Source organism: Hippocampus bargibanti, linkage group LG11, assembly GCF_051943395.1.
Source record: "Hippocampus bargibanti isolate YZ-2025 linkage group LG11, ASM5194339v1, whole genome shotgun sequence".
NCBI lineage: Eukaryota > Metazoa > Chordata > Actinopteri > Syngnathiformes > Syngnathidae > Hippocampus > Hippocampus bargibanti.
Window position 1 is genome coordinate 22,379,523 of NC_142744.1, and position 25,725 is coordinate 22,405,247.

At 42.7% G+C, this 25,725-nt stretch overlaps 1 protein-coding gene across 3 annotated transcripts in view; it reads left to right on the top strand.

The window, feature by feature from the left end:
* LOC148891946 (uncharacterized) overlaps window positions 1-25,725 on the top strand; it is a 54,330-nt gene that overhangs the window by 7,283 nt on the left and 21,322 nt on the right. Inside the window, exons 1-5 of one of the 3 annotated variants that reach the window (XM_089007478.1) lie at window positions 7,779-8,635; window positions 8,708-8,852; window positions 8,940-9,035; window positions 11,441-11,585; window positions 21,509-21,654. In XM_089007478.1, coding sequence (XP_088863604.1) covers window positions 8,818-8,852; window positions 8,940-9,035; window positions 11,441-11,585; window positions 21,509-21,654 — 422 coding nt within the window. In that variant the 5' untranslated portion in view covers window positions 7,779-8,635; window positions 8,708-8,817. The other 2 variants (XM_089007479.1, XM_089007477.1) reach the window with 2 other exon arrangements.

The window sequence follows — 25,725 nt, forward strand, 5'->3', positions numbered from 1 at the left end:
AGTCAGACTTTAGTTCGCTGACGAAGCCTCTTGGATAGGAGGCGAAACGTCCAAAACCTTCAAATTTGTATAGATGACGGCTGAAGAAACCTTCTCATCGATGGACCACTCCTGTATGACTGAGAGCTTACACAGACGTATTGTCCCGATCGCAGACAAAAACATTGGAATTCTGACTTGAAGGTGTTCAATTCTCTTGGTGAAAACACTTTATCAAATCTAACAAAATGTTTACTTTTGCCTTCAAATTCACTGAAGTTCAGCCTCTGATTATTCATTTGTTTGTTGGCTTATTTATTTGTTCACTCAGTCCAATTTGCCTACCTATTTAAATCTGTTTTTGTTTCAAGTGGACGGTATTCTTCAAAAAGCTATGGGGAAAAAACTGTTGTCATTCATGAGGACGTCGAGCGGAGACGAAAGTCTCCTCGCTGCATGGTTGGACAGGTTTCCCGATGAGATAGGATAGTCGTCTCCATGGCACCCTCTTGTAATGACAAGAATGTGTGCCCTGGGGAAAAGACCCCAGGGCACACATTCTCTCGTCCTGTGAAAGGAGAAAAGAGAACTACGCGGCAGAATCAAATGCGGCAGGAACAATGTTATTGCACAATACGTTTGTGAATGTTAACGCAACCGCTTTATTCATTGTATTCCCGTTTATTAACCTATTCACAAACGAATCAATTTGCCGAAGAATGCAGCTGTGAATTTACCTCCCCCCCTCTTGCCGGCAGAGAAAGAAGGAGGAAGGACTGGGCTGTCCGCTCTCTCTGGCAGCCCCCCCCCCATCCCTTGTTTTAGCGAAGCTCACACAACGCGCGCACATACACAAAAATACACGAAAGCACACAATGAAACATAAAAAGACAAAGACAAAGGACACGAAAAGGGAAGACAAAAAGACACACACAAAGACGGCTCCTCCAAACGGTCCCCCTCAGCCACCATGGACTGTCCCCTGTGTAATGATATGAGCAAATCGTATTTGCATGTTCTACTAGTGATGCCTGGCTTTAGATCAAAGGAGCATGCGCTCTGCTGCAAGTCAGTCTGATGAGAGCCTACGAGAGCCACACATGTCAATTGCCTTCTCCCTCCAACCAACACAGCCGTCCTAATAAAGAACCTCAACTCTATCCAGAAGTTGTATCAGTTACCGAACCCGCTTACACAAAGCAACACATGGTGTCAGAATTGGTCTGGAAGACAAGAGGACGATAAAAGGACTTGGAACGGAATAATATTCCACGGAGGAAAGACATTGAGCACAACCCACGGCAGGAAACGGCAGAAATGGAAGCTTTACGTCCACCCACAGCTCTGCAGCTAACAGGTAACGTGGCTGAAAATTGGGAGAGATTTAAGCAACGTTTTGAACTGTATTTGTCTGCGATTGGAGCTGATGAAAGCCATTTAAAGATGAAAGCATCCATGTTTTTGCACGTTGTGGCAGAGGAAGCTCTAAAGGTCTACAATAACTTCACATTTGATGCTGAGGATTACAAGATGAAGCTTTCAAAAATAATGGAAAAGTTTGAAGCTTACTGCATTCCGAAACGCAATGTGACATTTGAAAGGCAAAGATTCTTCACATGTGTACAGACAGTTGGAGAAACTATTGACCAATATGCAAATGAGCTGAGAAACAGATCAAAGACATGTGAGTTCGGTGGATTAACAGAATCACTGATCAAAGACAGAATAGTGTGTGGCATTACAGATAGTAAACTGAGAGAAAGGCTACTCAGAGAATCAGATCTGGACCTGGAAAAAGCCTTAACACTGTGTAGAGCCGCTGAGACTGTTAAGTCACAGGCTAAAGAGTTGCTAAATGATGCTAGCTCCAACGTGGATGCAGTGGAAAGAAATGCACACAGATTCAACAAAAACAAGACTGCTGAGATGAAAGCAAGAGTGAGACAACCCAACAAAAATAGGATATTCAAACAAAAATGTTGTACTCGTAGTACGCAACATCCCCCAAAGCAGTGTCCAGCACAGGGGTGGGCAAACTTTTTGACTCGCGGGCCGCATTGGGTTCTAAAATTTGACAGAGGGGCCGGGCCAGGAGCATTTGGAGGGAGTGTTTGGGCCGGAAATACTCGGAACAAGTTATGTCCATAATTTATAAAATCACTTCAAATGACTTCGACTGAGCGTATTTTACAAAGATTCCACAGCATATAGCTATAGTTTACGTTTTAAGACTTGCGCTGAATATTCATGAAGTCTTGTTTTCGAGTTGATGATGATCCCCATGTGACATCACGTTTGGACCGCCCCTGACCGAGAAAGCGACATACAATGCATTTTGGGTACTTTGTTTGGTCTGAAAACTTCGTGTTGATGGTGAAATTAGAAGGAAAACACATATATAACGCCATGGTGAATCGTTGTGTGTTGCACCAAGACAACTATTTGATATTCACTGAAACAAATTCCCAGCGGACAAATCAGCCCATTTCCAACAGAGCTTGGGGGCAATCTTCTGCATTTTCTGGGTGCTACATTGCTGTCATGGCTCAAATTGGTATGGGAGGACTCCTTGAATCAATTGAACTGAATCTTCAGAACTATTTGAATCATATTCATAACTGAATGAGTAACAAGAAAACATCTTCTCCAAATCTGAAGCCATTGTTTTGATTCTTGAGCAAGGCAAGACGTCTTGGCGTGACATCACGAACAGGGGGGTGGGACCTTCTGAAACTGACCATTTCCGGATTCATTTTGAAGTCATTTTTATTGGCGTTTTTCATTTAACTAAAAATATCAGCCTGCCTGATTTGGGTATTTTAGATGCTATAAAACGTTTTTTGTGATGTCAGTGGGAAACAAAAACAAAAAATGGTGCCGGTTGTCCTTTAAATGTAGTATGTACAAACCTCAGTAAGAACACTACAACCCAATTTATTAACTGTCTTTCAAATGTGAAAAATATCCCTGATCATTTAATTTGTCTCAAGGAATATGGCGTTTACATAATATTTCGCAGATACTTGGAGGAGGAAATGGAAATAGATTAAAATAACATATGCACTGTGATTTATCAAGATTGTGTCTGTTTTTAATAAGTTTCCATCGAAGGGGCAAAGTTAAAGAAATCAACATTTATTGAAAAATGGAATCACTTTCAACATTCAAAACATATTATTACACAACGAAATATTCAAGCTCAATAATACCTACGTGTGTTAAATTCCGCCAAATCATAGATGGTTTGTCCTGACCGCGCGCTCAACAAACTCCTCACTGACGCCCTCGCCTTCACGCGCAAACAATACACGTGTACCGTCGCCGAGCACACAAACATAGACTACCTGCAGTTGAAATTTGCATACTCGGCACGGCAGCCAATCAGAAGCCTGCTTCTTTCTTCCGGACTTTCGCAAGCGTTATAAAGTCGTGCAATTGCATGTCATTTTCCAAAATAGATGCACAGAACCTCAGCCCAGAAGAAAGATTCAAAAGAAGCTAACAACATATGTGACGCTACAAAACGTAAATTTACATTAAACTGTGACTGTAAAGTGTACGTGAGACTTATGAAAGGGGCTTAGTGGCTCGTAGGAAGCAATGCAAACGTTGCATTGTGGACCGCAATGACAATCAACTATGCACTGCACATTTACCGTAAATTAAGCAAGGTAGCATTTGTAGTAGGTGCATTCTTGATTAAAAAAAAAAAAAAATTTTTAATGTGATTAGTTGTCTCATTGTGCTTCAAGTTGTGAAAAATGGGGCAGGCAACTTTTCAGTTATCTGCCCTGTTGTTCGCTAACTTTTTGTCATGAGTTTTAGACACTGTTTGTACTATAATTTGGGCAAGTTCGGCGGGCCGGATTAAAAAGCCTAACGGGCCGTATGTGGCCCGCGGGCCGTAGTTTGCCCATGTCTGGTCCAGCATATGGGAAAATATGTAAAAACTGTGACAAAGCAAATCACTATGCTCGTTACTGCAGGAACCAAGACATGAAAGGCAAGGTAGATGCAGTAGATGATCATTATGAAGCGGAGGAACTTTATGTGAATACTGTAAAAGATGAAAGAGAAGAAAGAGATTGGATCACTACGCTGAAAGTGAACAACATTCATCTAAAATTCAAATTGGATACTGGAGCCAATGTGATATCAGATATCAGAGACTGATTTCATCAGATCAAGATCAGGCCGAGACCAAAAATACATAAAGCAAATATTAAAGTAACAGCTTATGCGGGTTCAGTCATACCAATGAAAGGAAAATGCATTGTGAATGTGACACATAAAGGCCAATTACATAAGGTATCTTTCATCATAGTTCCAAGGGATGTGCAGGGTCTACCAGGATTGTCGGCATGTGAGAGACTACACCTAGTGAAGAGAGTTTTTGTTGTGGATAGACAAAAAGAGACAGCATATGATCAACTGATGGAGCAGTACAAAGACTTGTTTCAAGGGTTAGGCTGCCTACCAGGAGAACACACAATCAGAGTGGACAAAAGTGTGCCACATCCATGCAGGAAAGTCCCATTTGCTCTTCAAAAGCAGCAAAAATCAGAATTGGACAACTTGGAGCGCAGACATGTGATAAAGAAAATTGATGAGCCGACTGACTGGGTGAGTTCCCTCGTTGTGGTAGAGAAAAAGAACGGAAAACTCAGTATATGCCTGGATCCCAGAGATCTAAACAAAGCCATCAAGAGAGAACACTTCAAGCTACCTACTCGTGAAGGGATTATGGCACGGTTTTCAAAGGCAAAGTATTTCAGCAAGCTAGATGCTTCTTCAGGATTTTGGCAAATGAAGCTGGATGAGCCAAGTTCCAAACTATGTACTTTCAACACTCCGTTTGGAAGATACAGATTCCTAAGACTACCTTTTGGAATTGCTTCAGCTCCTGCAGTTTATCACAAAACAATCAACATGATATATGAGCACTTGGAAGGAGTTGATACCTCAATGGATGACATCATCATTTGGGGTGCCACCAGAGCTCAACATAACGAGAGACTGAAAGCTGTGCTAGAAGCAACAAGAAAAGCAAACCTGAAGCTGAATAAAGAAATGTCAGCTAGGTGCAACATAATTGACATTTGCGGAAGATATCTTAAGCAGTGAAGGTATCAGACCAGACCCACGCAAAGTGTCAGCTATAGAAAACATGCCAAGGCCACAATGCAAAAAAAGATATGGGGAAAATTCATACCCATCCTGTCAGAAAAGATGGCCCCCCTGAGACAACTAACTGAGAAGAAGATAGAATGCCAATGTAATCATGAGCATGAAAAGGCATGGAATGAACTGAGGAAGCTGCTCACAGAGGAACCAGTACTGAAATTCTATGATTTTGTATTTAAAATTTGATATTTAGAAATAAATCTGGCTGAGCAAAGGGATGGGGTGCGATGGGGTGTTCATGTGTGCCCATGTTTATGATGTGGCTCTTTGCAGTAACATAGTAAAAAATGTGGCTCTTAGTCTGACTGGTTGCCCACCCCTGGTCTCTACTGTATGTCAGGGGTGTCCAAACGTTTTGCAAAGGGGACCAGATTTGGTGTGTTAAAAAATGTAGGTTTAAAAAAATTCTTTACATATAGCAGCAATTAATTTAAACAAATCGCTTCACATTGAACTCTTTAAAAACAGTCGCTGTCTCTAGACAAATGAGGCAGACACTGTTATATATTTCAGTGAATAAATAGTCCAATTTCCACCCATCCTTCAACCGTCGGCCCTGACAGTCAACTTTCCTCCTTTTGTTGATTGTTGCCATTTTAGAAATTGGGTGGCTCATTCATCAATTACCGTAATTCCGGACTAAAGAGTGCACCCGATTATAAGCCTCACACAGTATATTTGAAAGGAAAAACAATTTTGTACATACAGTGCATAATCTGCACCTGTCTATGAGCCGCATGTTTATAAAGAAAGACGGTACACAGAAAACATTTTCAAAGTTTTAAAAATGTACCGTAACTTTTCTTTCAAAACAGCGCCTGTTACACGGCAGCAACACAACAAGCAGTGCGGTAGTAACACAACCCTAACAGGACTGGTTAAAAATAACACGCCGGTAAACAGCGAATTGCGGTGAGGTTCATGGCTGGTGAGGCACTGACGTCATCACAGTCAGATTTACAAACATGAACTCTACAGAGTAGCTTATTCACCATTTGATTGGCAACAGTTAACGTGTTTTGTTTAAAATGTCATGTCAGCATTCTTTATATATACGAACTAGCATAGAAAAAAAATAATTAAAAATGTAATTATAGTGTTACCTTTACTTATAAATAAAGTCCATGCGCTGCTCCTTCTGAAGAAAGGTATCGATAACTTCTTTGTAGAAGCCTTCCTTATCTTTCTTCAGTTTTAAAAGTCTCTCTGTCTCAATGGAGATCACTGCCCGTGAAGAAAGTCATCCTTGATCAGTCCTGTTCAGTCTTTTCAGTGCTGAGAATGACCGCTCCACTGATGCTGTAGTAGCTAGAACAGTGAGCACTAGCTGGAGCAACTTTGTCGCCTCAGGAATAGTTTTAATGAGATCCTTCTGGGCCAAAAAGCTGAGAAGCTGTCCAGGAGATTTACATCCATCCCTCACCGTTTGTGAGCTATACAGTCCAACGAGATGTGCCTTTAGCTTCACAAAGTCAAAGAGCCTGGCATATTTTGACAGACTCTGCAGTTTTGCACTTCATTTCTAATGACATCACCAACTGCGATGAAATCGTTCTGTATTCTGTTTGGCAGACCTGAAAATACAGTGGATGTCTCCAAATGTTTCGCTAACCTGTCATCTTTCTCAGCAAAAGCAATAAGTCAACATAGCAGAGCGATTAGCAAAGCCTTTACTTTCATCATTTCCACAAAATGCCAGCTGTTGTTTGGCAAGGAAGCAGGTGGCATTGATGCTGGAAAAGCAGAAAAGGTGGTTTCTTGCTGGACATCCACACAGTCAGTCTTTTCGTGTGTACCAGTCTGTCTTCTGTCCCGTTGTCTGAAGCAAACCTTTTACCTCCGGTGTTGGTCTTCTTTTAATTATTATTTCCTGCTTCGATTGAAGTCCAGTTTAGAAAATTCTTTCAATTTAGATATGTAATCCTCCATTCCGAAAATAAGGCCAACCAACACGAAAAAAAAAATGACTGGATGGTTGCACTTACTGTAACTTGCTAACTGTTTACTGTAGCTTGCTGTCACTAATTAGGAGTCGCAAGAAGAATGTCTGGAATCACCTGTCATGAGGCAGGAGAACTGCGTGCCTCACCTATGCAGACAGTTTTGATTAAAATAAAATAAACACTGTAGTACAGTGTTTATATGTACAGTATATGTACACCAGCTAAACTGTAGAAATTTAGTTCATATACTAAAAGTGTTTGAACACTAATAGCGATAAGAGGGACAACAATGCGGTCTCACTGCTGAGCAAACCAGCACAGTCAGCATTGTGCTGCCTTACCGCTAGTCTCTACTTATTATTTGAAGGGTAAATGTGAAAAATCAGCGATTTTGAAAAAAAAAATCCAAAAATGGTGAAGTTAAATGGAAAAATAACTTTAAAGTACAAATCACTAAATAAATATAACTGTTTAATGTATTTTTTCATTTGATATTTCCATGATGACAGGTGAGGCACGGCCTCACCTGCCTCCCCTGACTGCACGTCACTGCCGGTAAATGTGAGAAATGGCAGAAACAAAGCAGCAACATGTTAGGACTCGCTAACAGTTCTGTGTACAAAAGCATACCAAGTGACTGAGACACGGAAGAAATACTTTAGCACTCACTAACAGGGCTGGTTACAAAAACATAGCAAGTCGCTGAGACCCATCCTCATCTTCCTCCTGTTTACTGAAACCATGGAAGTCTTCCTGGGTGTCGTATTGGAATAGCGGCAGATATTCCTCGCCACACACGCTCTCATTCTCTCTTTCGTTCATGTATGAAGTGTAACTTTTATCTTGAGGTAAAGTCACTCCCGAGCTTGTGCTGTCCTCTCCGTGACGCAGCAGACCGCCTTTTTAAAACCCGTTGGTGATGGTTAATTTTTTTCACACTGCTCCACGGTGCCAGGATCCACTGACAGACATGTGCAAAAGTTGCTTTTCGCATGCTGCCAGTTTTGGGAAACGATTTCCCGCCGCTGGTCATCAAAGCCTCCCATTCAACTCGGAGGGCCACTTTAAATGCACGATTCACACGCGAAGTTACATTAAATTTACATCTTCCTCTGCACATATATTCGCCCTGTCTCACTCTTACCGTTGGTGCTCGAGCGCCACGCGCGGCCTTTTGAAATAATGCATAAATTGGCCGCATCGTTGCATAACCCGCAAAAGTCTCGGTTTATAGTCTGTAAATTACTGTACTCACACACAAATCTGGTGTTCCTCATTGAGCCTCTCGATGGCAGCATCTAGCACACACAAGTAACAGCGCTAATGCCCAAGGTATTAATTTTACATGCAGGATGCTATTCATTTTATGACTGAGGCTACAGGCGGATTGAAAATTGACCACAGACCGCATTTGGCCACCGGGCCGGACTTTGGACATGACTGCTGTATGTCCTCTGAGATTGTCAGCCGACCAGTCGAAGGTGCATCCTGCCCTCGACTATCGTCAGAGAATACTGTATAAGATCCAGGTCGAATATGATCCTGAATGCGATAAGTGGAACAAATTCTAAATTGTATTAATTAATGACTCTGCTTTGCAGGTGCCTTTCATTCATCAACAGGCAATGTATCAACCCGTTATGAAACAGATATTACACCTGCTGGCTGGACCTTCTCCATTTGGGGTGTTATTTATACCTGGCTGTCCTTCATGGTGTTATATATTACCCTCTTTGTGTTCAGGGGGTAAGAAAACATCAGAGTGTGTACTGCAGTTTAATATGACTGTTCATTCTCAGACCAGCTGAACCATGTTTTTCACTTTTTTAACAGATCCTGGGCTCAGCGTCTGCTGCCGTACACCTTCTATTTCTTCTGGCTTCTCAGCATTGTGCTGAATATGATATGGCTGCTGTTGTGGGACAGAGAGTATGTGGATTGTGTCTTATTCATCTTTTTACAGTCTTTATGTTCCTGTTAATACGTCCAAGCATGTAAAAAAAATATGAGAGTAAGCACCGTTAACAGTGAAAAACATTGTATATACTTTCTTCCAATTCATTTGAAGAAAACAAATACAATAGTTTTGACCAAAAATGCATTTAAAATCTATTAATTTTCCTCCAAAACATATAATTGAGTTTTGTAATCCAGTGCGCCTTACATATGTATTTCCACTTTTCAATTTGTTGTCTTAAATTTCCATCCAATTAAACTTTCAGAATCAGAAAACCTTTATTCGTCCCACAATTGGGAAATTTGCAGTCCACAGCAGCAATTGAAAAGGGATGGGGTTGGGTAGGGGTAAAAGGATAGAAAACAAGATATTCTAACTTTCATGAATAATTGCTCGCAAGAGTATTTTTCCCCTCATATGCAACAAGATCATTTAAATCAGATCTGTTGCAGCAGTAAGAGATTCAAAAAACCTGCAGGAAACGGACACTTAACGTAAAAGTATTAAAGACCCTTGGTATATAACAACATTGGGATAAGTAGTTATTGTAGCATAATGCTGCAGTCTCAACTGGGCATTTCTGGCTGAGCGTTTCCAACATTACAATGTTAGACAATATCATTGGAGTCAGTGGGACAGAGAGGAAAACCACACATTTGGCTAGCGGTAGCTGCTGGGACCAAGCAAAAAAAGGACAATTGTGAGTGAGTACATTGCTATTTCTAGTTAGTCTATTAATTTGTTTACAGCTGTTGAAGTATTATCTTTAGCAGCCAAACACCACCATCAAATTGAGTATTAATGGTGAATACGTCTGTGTAAGCTCTCAGTCGTACAGGAGTGGTCAATCGATGAAAAGGTTTCTTCAGCCGTCATCTGTACTTTTTTGAAGGTGTCAGACGTTTCGCTTCTTATTCAAGAGACTTCGTCAGCGAACTAAAGTCTTACTGGTAGTATCGGCCCTATATATATATGTATCCCTAATGTCCAGACATGGCGGCGCCGGACACAGTTCTGATAGGTCCCTACTCTCAGGTTGGGGGGAGCAGAGGACCGCTCCCTGCGGCCCCACCGATTGTTCCTACATTCCTGACTAACGACTGGCCTGTTTGCCCCACTCCCTCCGGTATCACCTCATCAGCATTACTAATGTTGCCACCGGGCCGGGCCCTATGAACGATCCAAATTGAACCTCACCCTACCAGACCAGTTTAATGAATGTAGTTGTTTTATGAGAATCACTTATTTTACTCCCCTTCCAAACCATCTATGTTCTTTCGCTAAGATTTTAACCTCATTGTCGTCAAATGAGTGGTTGCTAGCTTTTACGTGCAAATGTACTCCCGATTGAGGCCCACTAGCCCCCTACGATGTTGATAAAGTATTTTTTTGAGAATTTGTTGAGTCTCCCCAATGTACTGCTCTTTACAATTTTCATTCTTACATTGTATTGAATAAACTACATTACTTTGTTTTTCATTTGGCAACCTATCTTTTGGATGCACTCATTTTTGCCTTAACGTGTTTATCGGTTTGAAATAAGTAGGAATTTTGTGTTGCCAAAGGACTAGTTTTTCAGAAACTCCTGCAATGTAAGGTACTGCTACACTTAATCAACATCGCAGGGATAATACTAGTGGGCCTCAATCGGCAGTACATTTGCACCTAAAAGCTAGCAACCACTCATTTGATGACAATGAGGTTAAAATCTTAGCGAAAGAATATAGATGGTTTGAAAGGGGAGTAAAAGAAGTGATTCCCATAAAACAACTAAATCCTTCATTAAACCGGTCTGGTGGGGTGAGGTTCAATTTGGATCGTTCATACAATAGCCTGCTTAGGCAACACAGGTTAGGCAACATTACTGATGCTGATGAGGTGATACCGGAGGGGGTGGGGCAAACAGGCCAGTTGTTAGTCGGGAATGTAGGAACAATCGGTGGGGCCGCACAGAGTGGTCCTCTGCTCCCCCCAACCTGAGAGTAGGGACCTATCATAGCTGTGTCCAGCGCCGCCATGTCTGGACATTAGGGATATATATATAGGGCCGATACTACCAGTAAGACTTTAGTTCGCTGACGAAGCCTCTTGGATAAGAAGCGAAACGTCCGACACCTTCAAAAACGTACTGATGACAGCTGAAGAAACCTCATCGATGGACCACTCCTGTACGACTGAGAGCTTACACAGACGTATTGTTGTGTAACTCAATTTCCATGTAAAAAAAAATCCCATTTTTCTCTAACCGAAGGTTGTGCACAAAATTCATGACTGGGGACTCATGGAATGCAGGAATAAGGCAGATAGCATATCTGCCTGTCATAAAATATTGAACAAGTTGCTAAGTTAATGATTTGTCCCTTTTTCCCTATTTTAGGTTGATGCTGTCAGCATTGGTTGTATTGATCCTGATCGTGATTTCCAACTATAGTGCCTTGAGTATCTGCTGCTTTATCACGGATTACTATGGACTCTGGCTACACACCTATTATCCCAAAGATCTTACCTGCGTCACAATTCTGGTAGGTCGACTGACTGTCGTCTGAGAGGAAGAAAAGACTTTCCTTGAAAAATCATGATTTTCACCCAGGGGGCACAAAAAATAATGTGGCGGGTCGGATCTGGCCTTGACTTTGACATGTGTTCTACAGCAATGATTATTGTGCAGCGCATCATATTCCAATGGGTTTACAGAATCAGAATCAGCATACCTTTATTCGTCCCGCAATGGGGAAATTTGCAGTCCACAGCAGCAATTGAAGAGGGATGGGGTTGGGGTGGGAGTGAAAGGATAGAAAACAAGATATTCTAAGCATAACAAAATAAAAATGTCAACTGTATACTGTGCAAATGTAGATGTGCAAAAACCGTTCTATAAACAAGACTGTACATAGTGCAGAATCAAGAAATGCATTTAGATATATTGCAACAACCCATATTTACAAGTGTCCAGTTTTTTTGTTTTTTTTTTCACATGTGATCATTGGGAATTGTGAAGCCTGACAGCAGTCGGTAGGAACGAGCGGCGGTACCTCTCCTTCTTGCAGCGCGGGTGTAATAGTCTCTGGCTAAAGGAGCTACCCAGAGCTGTCAGGATGGGCAGGAGGGGGTGGGAGGGGCTGTCCGTCATAGCTTTTAGTTTAGCTAGCGTCCGTCTGTTGCCCACCTCCTCTAGAGAGTCCAGCGAGCAGCCCACGACAGAACTGGCCCGCTTGACAAAGCGCTCCAGTCTTTTTCTGTCCCGGGTGGTGATGCTGCCTGACCAGAAGCAGGCGGAACAATTACATACCTTTCTCTTGGATGGCGGAAGGTACATGATTAATATCTCCAACTTTTTGTGTTTTTTTTCCAGTAGTGTGCCATGAGATTTTTGGTTCAGTAAATTTGGGGAAACACAACAGTAGATGTTGGATTATTTTGATCGTTCGTCCCTGATTCATTGCTTCGACGGGTGTTGATGGAAGAGGATGGTTAAATCATCAGGGAGCCAGGTGTAGAACAGAAAGTTGGTTTAATCTTGGAGAGAGCGGAGACATCGTTTGGTCTGCGAAGGAGGAAGCATGGCGAGAGCGGAAGAGCAAGACTGCGGGAGTATTTATGCGGCGCACAGTGTGTGACGCAATAGGATGTGACGCAATGTAAATGCGACATCATATAAAGGAAGGCAGGATATGACGTATCAGGAAGTCCAAGATGTAAACAAAGATTACACAGCGATGTTTAGAGATGTTTGTATGGCGAATTACCCCAACATCTCCCCCCTGACGAGCATATTTAACATTGGTGGAGGTGAACAGAAAGAAGAAAGAAAAAAAGAAAATCACAAAATAGAACAATCACAATGGAAACAATCTCAAATCAAAGTCATGTCATTCGCTACAACAGTCAAATCTTCATGGCATCCTGGATGGTGATCACTAGGACGACGAGGAGGAACGAAATTGTTTGTAGCATTTGTCACAAGAAGGCCCCAGGGTGTGGTATGGATGAGCAGATGTCTGGAAAAGGGTGTGTGATCTGTCGACGCGGCTCCAGTGACGTGCATCGGGAATCTTCTTGACGAACGATGTCCTCGCGAATCCAGGTGAAGCTTGAAGCTAAGACGGCTAGCAGCTCCGCAACCGGTCCATCCCACGTTGGCGTGGCCCACGTCATCTTCTTCCGCAGCTCCGTCCTGTGGAGAACAAAAGAAGACTTGTGCCAGGTCACATGTCGAAATGATGGTTTCATTCTACACATCACACTTTCTTGACGTTTCTTTCCGTATCAAAGTCTCTCATCGTTTAGGCTCTGCAATGCATTCTCTCACAGAAATGGCAGACATTGTTAGATGTTAGTTGGTTAGTAAATGTTAGTGGTTAGTGAGTCTGCATTTATGGAGGGCACCACTTTCTTGGGGAATGACGTTGCCCAATCAACTGATTTGCCAATTTCATTCTTACCGGCGAGAAATTCCTTTAATGTGCACTGCATGCAATTCATAATAATAATGATAATTCGCAATCAAATCAATCTTGACAGGTTATCCTGCACTTTTAGTCGTAACTATGAATTACTTTTGAACTGACAAATGTCATCACTGCACTCAAATGTAGCCAGAAGATAAATCAGCATCTGCAGCTGTCTGCCCCCAACCTTCCTACTCCCTATCAACTGCTGTCGTCTTTTGAACTCCCTCATCCCTCCTTACTTTCTGACCTCATCACCAAGTCCAAGAATTCCACCTGTCAACTTAACCCCCTCCCTACTATACTCATCAAATCTTGTCTACCCGCTCTCCTCACTTTTATTTCAGCTATTATTCACTCCTCATTGTCCACTGGAATTGTTCCTGTCCCTCTCAAAACCGCAGCTGTAATGCCAATCCTGAAAAAACTTGGTTCAGATCCCAATGATTTCAATAACCTACGTCCAATTTCGCATCTTCCATTTATCGCTAAAATTCTCGAAAAAACCGTCGCCTGTCAACTCCACTCTCACCTCACTCACAATAACCTCTACAAACAATTCCAGTCTGGTTTCCGTCCCCGCCACAGCACTGAATCAGCCCTCATAAAAATCACGAATGACCTTCTCATAGCAGCAGATACCGGCTCCCTCTCTATTCTCATCCTTCTTGATCTATCTGCGGCCTTTGACACCATTTCTCACCCCATCCTGCTCAACCGACTCCCCACTCTAGGCGTGACACACACCCCACTTAGTTGGTTTCACTCCTACCTCACTGGCCGCTCACAGTTTATCCAAATTACCTCATTCACTTCACAGTCCTCCCCTGTGTCTTCTGGTGTGCCCCAAGTGTCTGTTCTGGGGCCCTTCTCTTTATTATATACCTTCTTCCCCTTGGTGATATCTTCCGCAAATTTGGCATTCATTTTCACTGCTTCGCGGATGACACCCAGCTCTACCTCTCCAGTAAACCCGACGCCTCTCTTCCACCTGCATCCCTTACACTTTGCCTCTCAGAAATCAAATCCTGCTTTTCTCATAACTTTATAATAATTAAACATTTATAAATAAACATTTCTCAAACTAAACAGCAAAAAAAACTGAACTTCTCCTTGTCGGTACAAAATCCACCCTTCACAAAGCAAACAGTTTCTCTCTCACCAGTGACAGGTTAAGAGCCTGGGTGTCATCCTCGATAGCACACTATCTTTTCACTCCCATATAAATAACATAACCCGTTCTGCATATTTTCACCTCCGCAATATCAATCGTCTCCGTCCCTCTCTCACACCACTGCTATCCTCGTCCACAGTCTCGTCACCTCCCGTATCGATTATTGTAATTCACTTCTTTTCGGGGTCAATCAAAAATGTCTCAATAAACTCCAACTAGTCCAAAATTCCTCAGCCCGGATCATCACAAAAAAAAAGCCTCCTTTCACCACATCACCCCTGTCATCCAACAGCTCCACTGGCTCCCTGTTAAACTCCTTATTGAAGAAGATACTTCTGTTTACATTTAAAGCCATCCATAACCTTGCCCCCCCTATCTGTCTGACCTAATTCAAATCTCTGTTCCTTCTCGGGCCCTCAGATCCTCTTCCTCCCTCCACCTCTACATGCCCTCTGCCCGTCTCACAACGATGGGGTGCAGAGCCTTCAGCCGCTCCGCTCCTAAACTCTGGAACTCACTTCCACCCAACATCCGCAACATTGACTCCCTTCCTACTTTCAAATCTCACCTGAAAACCCACCTGTTTAAACTTGCTTTCATGGTCTAACGTCTGTGTAAGCTCTCAGTCGTACAGGAGTGGTCCATCGATGAGAAGGTTTCTTCAGCCGTCATCTGTACAAAAGTGAAGGTTTCGGACGTTTCGCCTCCTATCCAAGAGGCTTCGTCAGCGAACTAAAGTCTGACTGGTCGTATCGGCCCCATTTATATATCCCTAATGTCCAGACCTGGTGGCGCCGGACACAGCTATGATAGGTCCCTACTCTCAGGTTGGGGGGGGGGGCGCGGGACCCCCCCCCTGTGGCCCCACTGATTGTTCCTACATTCCTGACTAACGATTGGCCTATTACACCCACTCCCCCCGGTATCACCTCATCAGCATAACGACCCTCATCAGCATTGCGAAAGTTGCCTAACCTGTTTTGCCTGAGCAGGCTATTGTATGAACGATCCAAATTGAACCTCACACCACCAGACCGGTTTAATGAAGGATTTTGTTGTTTTATAAGAATCGCCTCTTTCACCCCCCTTTCAAACCATCTATGTTCTTTCGCTAAGATTTTAACCTCATTGTCGTCAAATGAGTGGTTGCTAGCTTTTAGGTGCAAATGTACTGCCGATTGAGGCCCACTAGTATTATCCCTGCGATGTTGATAAAGTCTTTTTTTGAGAATTTGTTGAGTCTCCCCAATGTACTGCTCTTTACAATTTTCATTCTTACAATGTATGGAATAAACTACATTACTTTGTTTTTCATTTGGTAGCCTATCTTTTGGATGCACTAATTTTTGCCTTAACGTGTTTATAGGTTTGAAATAAGTAGGAATTTTATGTTGCCAAAGGACTCTTTGTAATTTTTCAGAAACTCCTGCAATGTACGGTACTGCTACTCCTCTCCTTTTAGAATCTTGAGAATTATTGGTTTCGTTCGCTATTCTTTCTTTCTGACATTTGTTGAATGACCACTGAGGGTACCCACAGTTAGTGAGTGCTCTCCTGATATGTTTTGACTCCTTTTCTCTACCTTCAGTGCTAGTTGGTATTAGTTTAGCCCTATGCTGGAGGGTTCTGATAACTCCTAGTTTATGTTGTAAAGGGTGGTTAGAGTCAAAAAGTAAGTATTGGTCAGTGTGCGTAGCCTTCCTGATTGACTGTCTCCAAAAGCTAGAGAAAGGAAAACATATAGATAAACAGATGTATTTTAGATTATACCCGGGAGAGGCCACGCCATGTATCTATGGCCTGCCAAAAATACATAAAGAAGGGTTCCCCCTCCGACCCATTGTTTGTAGCATTGACTCCTCTACATACAATGTAGCCAAATACTTAAAAACTATTTTAGCTCCGTTGGTTGGTAACACAGAATACCACGTAGAGAACACCACAGGGTTTGTAGAGAGGATCAAAGACCTCATATTGGAACCTGAGGAAACTTTGGCATCATACGATGTGACTTCTCTCTTTACATCTGTCCCAACCCCAGCAGCAGTCTCAGTGGTGAGGACGAGGCTGCTGGCGGATGTTTCTCTGCATGAAAGAACCAAACTGAAACCGGATCACATCTGCCAATTATTAGAAATCTGCCTTAATACTACGTATTTTCAATTTCGGGAAAAATTTTATAAACAAATCCATGGTTGTGCTATGGGCTCACCAGTTTCACCCATAGTGGCTAATCTTTACATGGAAGAGATGGAGAAACAGGCCCTCACATCCTTCCCAGGGACAAAACCTAGACACTGGTTTAGATATGTGGACGATACTTTTGTCATAATTAAGAAACAAGAAATTCAATCCTTCACAGATCATCTCAACTCTGTAGACTTCAACATTAAATTTACTCGTGAGGACATTCAAGAGAACCAACTAGCCTTCTTGGATTGTAAAGTAATTATAAAAGAGGACAGAGCGCTAAAAACAGAAGTCTTTAGGAAGGCTACGCACACTGACCAATACTTACTTTTTGACTCTAACCACCCTTTACAACATAAACTAGGAGTTATCAGAACCCTCCAGCATAGGGCTAAACTAATACCAACTAGCACTGAAGGTAGAGAAAAGGAGTCAAAACATATCAGGAGAGCACTCACTAACTGTGGGTACCCTCAGTGGTCATTCAACAAATGTCAGAAAGAAAGAATAGCGAACGAAACCAATAATTCTCAAGATTCTAAAAGGAGAGGAGTAGCAGTACCGTACATTGCAGGAGTTTCTGAAAAATTACAAAGAGTCCTTTGGCAACATAAAATTCCTACTTATTTCAAACCGATAAACACGTTAAGGCAAAAATTAGTGCATCCAAAAGATAGGCTACCAAATGAAAAACAAAGTAATGTAGTTTATTCCATACATTGTAAGAATGAAAATTGTAAAGAGCAGTACATTGGGGAGACTCAACAAATTCTCAAAAAAAGACTTTATCAACATCGCAGGGATAATACTAGTGGGCCTCAATCGGCAGTACATTTGCACCTAAAAGCTAGCAACCACTCATTTGACGACAATGAGGTTAAAATCTTAGCGAAAGAACATAGATGGTTTGAAAGGGGGGTGAAAGAGGCGATTCTTATAAAACAACAAAATCCTTCATTAAACCGGTCTGGTGGTGTGAGGTTCAATTTGGATCGTTCATACAATAGCCTGCTCAGGCAAAACAGGTTAGGCAACTTTCGCAATGCTGATGAGGGTCGTTATGCTGATGAGGTGATACCGGGGGGAGTGGGTGTAATAGGCCAATCGTTAGTCAGGAATGTAGGAACAATCAGTGGGGCCACAGGGGGGGGGGTCCCGCGCCCCCCCCCCCAACCTGAGAGTAGGGACCTATCATAGCTGTGTCCGGCGCCACCAGGTCTGGACATTAGGTATATATAAATGGGGCCGATACGACCAGTCAGACTTTAGTTCGCTGACGAAGCCTCTTGGATAGGAGGCGAAACGTCCGAAACCTTCACTTTTGTACAGATGACGGCTGAAGAAACCTTCTCATCGATTTCATGGTCTAATTTATTCTGCTGTTTTATTTATTGTTTTATGCATGATTTTACTATTTTGTGTAGTCTTTGTTGTAAAGTGTCCTTGGGTGTTCAGAAAGGCGTTTGTAAACTAAATGTATTATTATTATCTCATCTCATCTCATTTTCCGTACCGCTTATTCCTCATTAGGGTCGCGGGGGTTGCTGGAGCCTATCTCAGCTGTCTTCGGGCACGAGGCGGGGGATTATTATTATTCATAAACGTTGGATTTCCGCCATCGCATCTCCAACGGCGAACATTTTTCATTCGATCAAGCCTAATTGTAACAATTTGTCGCTCGCTAGATGGTTGGATGAGAAATATGTGCAAAAAATAAAAATTGTCATGCATTTGAATAAACGCCAAACACTATACTTTTGGAAATCAAAACTATTCTCAATGGGGGCATTGTCATCGATCCCAAATCATCAGTTGGGTGTGCCAACTCTCGTTGTGCAGGTGCACCCCACCAGCTGTTGCGGCTTCTCCTTTGTTGGATCACCTATGACAATTGAAGCAGAGATTAAATTTTGTTTCCAAAGACATCAAGAATCAAAATTCAGTTCGGATGATACTGTGATTCAGCAGCGTCTTCCTAGAAAATCACAGGATCGGTGGATGCAAGTGGCTTGTGCATCCCACAGTTCATCAATTCGTCCTGCAAATGGAACAATTTCTCAACAACCATCTCCCAGCTCTGTTTGTGAATTGTTGCGGTTCACTGCATCATCTACATAAAATCATAATGAAAAAAGTTTAGTCATCATATATTGAAAATCAATCTTGTCCTCTTCAAATTAATTTATTCGCTTAGAAGCTAATAAAGGTGAATCCGATCAAATTCAACTGATATATATGAATCAAATCATCTGTTATTTCACTTCAGGGGAATGACAATTGTCAGGTCAAAACAAGTGTAATGATAATGTCACAATCATTATTTCAATAAATCTATAAACTTCTCCTTGTGAAAAGTCCAATGATACCAACTGGTGAATCTCTTTTAAGTAATTAATCACCAGTGAATTTAGTTACATTAACCTTGCCCATTTCCATCCAATTCAAGATAAATGTTCCGGTCATTTAGCCAATTTACTATTTTATATATATATATATATATATATATATATATATATATATATATATATATATATTATTTTACCTAATCAACACCATGGAATGTGGCGGGGGCATCTGGTTGTTAAACCCCTCTTTGAAGCCCTGTGCTGACAAAAAGGGGCATCGTAAATAACTGTGGCTTCTCGCAAATGGCCTAATCAAGCCGTAAAGTTTAGCTCAATCTAACAAAACTATTCCTATAATTGTATAAATTCACTCTTTGGCTGTCATTTTATACAATTTCCATTTCATTCTGCATTCACCCAAATCAGGATTTCAAAATTACTTGTCCCGATCGCAGACAAAAACATTGGAATTCTGACTTGAAGGTGTTCAATTCTCTTAGTGAAAACACTTTAACAAATCTAACAAAATTTTTACTTTTGCCTTCAAATTCACTCAAATTCAGCCTCTGTTTATTCATTTGTTTGTTGACTCATTTATTTGTTCACTCAGTCTAATTTGCCAGACTATTTAATTCAGTTTTTGTTTCAAGTGGACGGTATTCGTCAAAAAGTTATGGGGAAAAAACAGTATGTCATTCATGAGGACGTCGAGCGAAGACGAAAGTCTCCTCGCTGCATGGTTGGACAGGTTTCCCGATGAGATAGGATAGTCGACTCCATGGCACCCAGTAGAGTCCTCTTGTAATGACCAGGCAGCCTCTCGTCCTGTGGAGAATAGAGGCCTAGGCAGCAGAATCACATTTGGCAGGAACAATGTTTTTTGCACAATACGTTTGTGAATGTTAACGCAACCCTTTATTAATTTTATTTTCATTTACTAACCTATTTACGAACGAATCAATTTGCCGATCTCAGAATGCAGCTGTGAATTCACCCCCACCTCCCTCTTACGGGCAGAGAAAGAAGGAGGAAGAAGTGGGCTGTAACGCTTTCTCTGCTGGCAGACCACCCCCCCCCCTTTGTCTTAGCGAAGCTCACACAACGCGCGTACATACACAACGATACATAAAAGCACACAATGCACGCACATAAAAAGACGAAAGACAAAGAACACGAAAGGGGAGACAAAAAGACACACACAAAGACGGCAACAGCTAGCAGTGCTGACCTCACGCTCATGTTGGTGAATGCATTAATATTACGGTAATCCACGATCTATTGCAGCTGCAATTAAACAAAAAAAGAACACGTAATCCCCCGGGTCAAAATTAATAAATTTTCCAATTTTTCAATTTTTTCCCAGTCCTCGCACCCGAACTTCCAGAACCTCATCCCTTCTGAAGAATCCGCTTCTGGAACGTTCCCGGTCTAACAATACGGCTGCGGGAGGCGCAGAAGGAGACCCTATCACGACCCGAAATGGCGTCGATCATTCACATACGAAACCTTCGTACATAGGCTCGAATTAGGATGATCCGCCTTGACCCGATCGAAATTTGATTACAAGCCTGAGATACGCAGATTAACCGCTAATAGAATTGCTCTTGGCCGAAAGAATCCAACAATACATTCACCCAACATAGCTGCAAGCTAGCAGCACTCACCCGTGCAGCATTCCTGAGAGACGCACACCAGAAGGGAGGGGCTGCCCAATCAAAAACTCTCGAAAGACACAGGGCCCACACCACCCCCCCTCCCGAAGCCATCAGCTAGGACCCGGAGTTTTTCGGCACCAAATGTTGGATTATTTTGATCGTTCGTCCCTGATTCATTGCTTCGACGGGTGTTGATGGAAGAGGATGGTTAAATTATCAGGTAGCCAGGTGTAGAACAAAAAGTTGGTTTAATCTTGGAGAGAGCGGAGACATCGCGGGGTCTGCGAAGGAGGAAGCATGGCGAGAGAGCGAGACTGCAGGAGTATTTATGCGGCGCACAGTGTGTGACGCGATAGGATGTGACGTAATGTAAATGTGACATCATGTAAAGGATGGCAGCATATGACATATCAGGAAGTCCAAAATGTAAACAAAGATTTACAGAGCGATGTTTAGAGATGTTTGTATGGCGAATTACCCCAACAGTAGATGCTCATATTTGCATGTGTTTTCAATGATACACAAGCTCAAGGCACCACTTTATAAAAGATGTTTATCGGAATTTATTTTAGCGTGAAGTCTGTTGATTTGTTTTCCCAAATGTAATTTTGTATCTGCGTCCGAAAACTAAAGGTCCAGAATGGCTTGGCTCTCTACACCACGTGGACATCTATAGCTTCTTTGATCAACTTCACCATTGTTCTTCAATTGTGGGGTGTGGTTAGGAGCACAGCCGCGACAGTGTCCCTTTGCCTCCTATTTGCTGAGCTTGTGGGCTGGTAAGATTTTATCAACTATCTCTTTGAAAATCCCTATTGTCTAATTTGGTCTGATTATCTATCTATCTACCTATATGTCTGTCCGTCCGTCCATCCGCCCGCCCGTCCGTTCGTCCGCCTACCCATCTACCGACGAGGGTTCGAATCCCGCTTGGGGCAGTGAAATGAGCACAAAACACCGGTGTTGGTCTTTGGGCAAGACACTTCACGCTAATGCCTACCTCATACAATGATGAGAGACAATAAATCGGATGACATGCCGGCTCAGACGTCGCCCGGCCTAACAAGTTCTGCGTCAGGTTCTGGGGAACCAGAGCACCTTTATGAAAAATGGGCTAAGCGGAGATGGACGAGATGCGATAACATGGCTCTGTTGGAATGCTACTACTCGAGCAACCCTAGGCAGAGGGGTTACATGCGGAGAATGGGGGCTGAACGGTTACTTCAAAACCCACAGTCACGGTTGACCACGAAACAACTAGTAGCTCAGTGTTCCAATATCCACAAACGGCAATTGCTATCACAACTTGAGATTGATGAGGTACAACACAAATTCCGAGGTGAAGGGCCCCAGGCTGCCAATCAGAGGAAGAGGTTAGACCAGAGATTGGGAGGCAAGCCCCAATGAATGATGAGATTGGGAAGCCAGCTCTAATGAATGAAATGCTGAGCGAGGCAGAAACTGACCAAAAAGATAAGATCATGGCAAGAATGAAAACTGGGCAACCAAGAAACCGATTACAACGGCTATGTGAAGTACCATCTGAAAGTCTCATGGAAACTATGAATGCAGCACTGAGGGTGATCTCGATCGGAAGGATCACGGAAACCAATGAGCTGATATCCGCTTCAGCATCTGTGATCCTAGAGATGCTTGGCTACAAGAGCAACCGTGAGAGCCATGAGATTCGTTACCCACCATGGAAAAGGCGGTTGGAGGCTAAGATCAAGGCGGCTCGGAAAGATGTGAGTCTATTGATGGAGACCCAGAGAGGTGTGAATAAAAGGCCAAGAGGTACATGCAGATAACCATGCCTGAAGCACTCAAAGCTGCCAAACAAAGGCTCCAGGCCTTATCCAGTCGCATAAAGAGGTGCACGAAAGAGACTGAAGCCAGGAGAATAAACAGGCTATTCGCAACACAACTTGCGAAAGTGTACGCTAAGTGGCAGGGTTCTAAAAGCAGAGCAGATCCTCCAAGGTTGGAAACTGAAAGATATTGGAAAGGCATATGGGAGAATGTCAAGGTAACACGCCTCGTCAGGCAGGAGAAGGGGCCCAAAAATTAAGGAAATGAAATTGGATGGTTTAAATCCTGCTGCAAATTCCCAATTCCACCACTAGATGGGGACAGATGGATCCTAGCTCTGCCTGAAGCCAGCTCAGCAAAAAACACCGGAGTCTTGATATGGGAAAAAATCATGTATAAAATAAAGCATGCCAAAGTCAATGCCTTATAAAAAGCCATTTAAAGATGATTATAGAATTTGACAACTCACAAGAAATTGACCAAGTATAAAAGAAGTATTTTTATAAAAAGAGAAAGTGTTCCTTTTTTCATACATATTTCCTCTTTATTTAACCAGACGTTGCGAGACAACAAATAGAGGAACAGAGATATTAATCAAATGCTTATGCAATGCTTTGTAACCGCTTTGAGTGAAGAATACTGCCTTGTGACCATCGCCTCCTCCCTGCGATGTCACATGATGTGTAACAAAAGAAAGAATTTAAACGGGAGTGAAACGCTAGCAACACGCAAATGCATATGTATTATAACCAGCTGCAAAACGCTTAAAGAAGAAATTGGCTATGATCGGAAGGCTAAATCCGCATACAGGCTGTGAATCAGCCTCACATGAGACGCGAGGTGCAACTAGGTCAAACCAGTTCAAACCAGAAAAGGACTGAGCAAGCATGACCCTTCCCTCCGGAGAAGACCGCCCTCGTGTCCTCGATTGAACTGTCCTCTCTCCGGAGAAGACCGCCCTCGTGTCCCGAAATGAACTGTACTCCCTCCTCCCTGCTTGGATGAAATGGGGAGGAGATAGAATGTTCTAGAATTTTCTGTGACCTCATGCAATGAATCATGTGACGAAGGATATAAAACAGGGACGATTGGGAGGAAAAGGAGGAAAGGAGAACGGGTGCGGTCAGCGAGCCTTCGTGCTCCGTGACCAGGAGGACGGCAACCCTTCTCCCTGAGACTTAGAGGAGCCCGAGTGAGATGGGACCACGGATGTATTCAGGCTCTGAAATCCGGAGGGCATGGACCGGCCCAACGGCATCAACAGAGACCTGAATCTCCGGGGAAATGACCAGGATTTATGGGGGGATCTGAGAGCTAGCGGGCGAGATGTGTCCAACGGCACAGACCAAAGGCTCGGAGGGGGAGATATTTACTGTTAGACGAGTAAACTTCCCGCCTGGTCGATTTCCTTTCCCTTTTGGTCTCACGAGGGCTTCCTAGAAAAAGTATAATTTTAGTTTAGCCAAAATTGTGGATTTATCAATGTTTTCAATTCTGAATTGGATTTACTTTGAAGATTTTTGCTTGATGGAATTACAGAAATTGCCTCTCAGGAGCGGGTCGGGCTCGATATTGTTCCGGAGTGGTAAGAAATCAAGTTCCACCAATCGATAAAAATGAACTATTAAAGAATTAGGTAAATTGCCTCTGGAGCATTTCTAGACCTGATCAATCTGTGAAAGGCTGTGAAAGACCGATGATAGACAAAAGCATAACCGCATAGAAAAGATGATTTTATTATAATTTGTATAATTTTCTTATTTAATTTATTGAATTGTTATTAATTTTTGCATTACTCTTTTAATCATTTTATCTTGGGAGAATCGACAAAAAAATTGTAATCGGCATTAAAGGGTTGCGACGTCCAGGTTCGCAGTTGTGAAATACCGGCGCCTGGCTGGTTCCGCATCGTGCGAGAAAGGAAATGAACCGCAGTAAACCCGTTGATAGCATAAGCGCGAGTCATTGTCGTCTCTGAAAAGATATCAAGTGATCCTATCCGTTACAACCTCCTAAAAATGAATAAAAGTATGAAACAGCGAGAGGCACCGTCCGTCGCTGCGGTTTTCTCTTTTTGTTAATCCATCGACAACGTAAAGGTTCGAAGCTTTTTTATTCCGACTCGTAGGTTATGTCCGAAAACCTACGAAAAAAAAACAAAAACAAACCCGAATGATCATAACAACAATGATTAAACCCTATCCAGGTGTGATACCAAATGCAAAAGTGTGAAAAATATGAGAGAATACTGCCGTAAAAGCGCAGTGTCCGTTTCCTGTATCTCAGATTCTGAAAAAGAATGAAAGCGGTTGGCCTTGGGAAGCCCAGAGTCCGCTTCTTTCGCGGTTACTCGTCAGAGGAGAAGAAGGAATGGAGGAAGACCGGGTGGACTACGCAAAAGTAGCTATAATTATTTAGCTCGAGGCAGTATGAAAAACATTGAAAAACTACTAGAGGTGCCAAACATCAGCTGCTGGTTGACAGAACAGGTGCACAATACTGCAGGTCCTGGCATTTAAACCTGTGCACAGCCTGGATTGATTACAAGAAAGCATATGACTCGATTCCACACACCGATCACTGAATGCTTGGAGGTCAACAGGACCCTGAGAGCCTTCGTTGCAAACGCGATGAGGATGTGGAAAACCACACTTGAAGCCAATAGCAAGTCACTAACGCAAGTGTCCATCAAATGTGGCATATACCAAGGTGATGGACTCTCCCCACTGCTGTTCTGCATAGGACGGAGCCCCCTCAGCCAGATAACAAGACAGGCTATGGATACCGCCTCAGAAATGCAGCTAGAATCAGCCACCTGCCCTACATGGATGACATAAAGCTGTATGCTAAGAGCAAAACGGACATAGACTCCCTGATCCACACAACCAGGATCCACAGCAGTGACATCGGGATGTCATTCGGTCTGGAGAAATGTAGTCGAATGGTGACTAAGGGGGGCAAGGTAGTCCACACTGAAGGGGTCTCAGTCCTTGAAGGAACAATAGCAGACATTGAAAACAGCTAAAAGTACCTCGGTATAC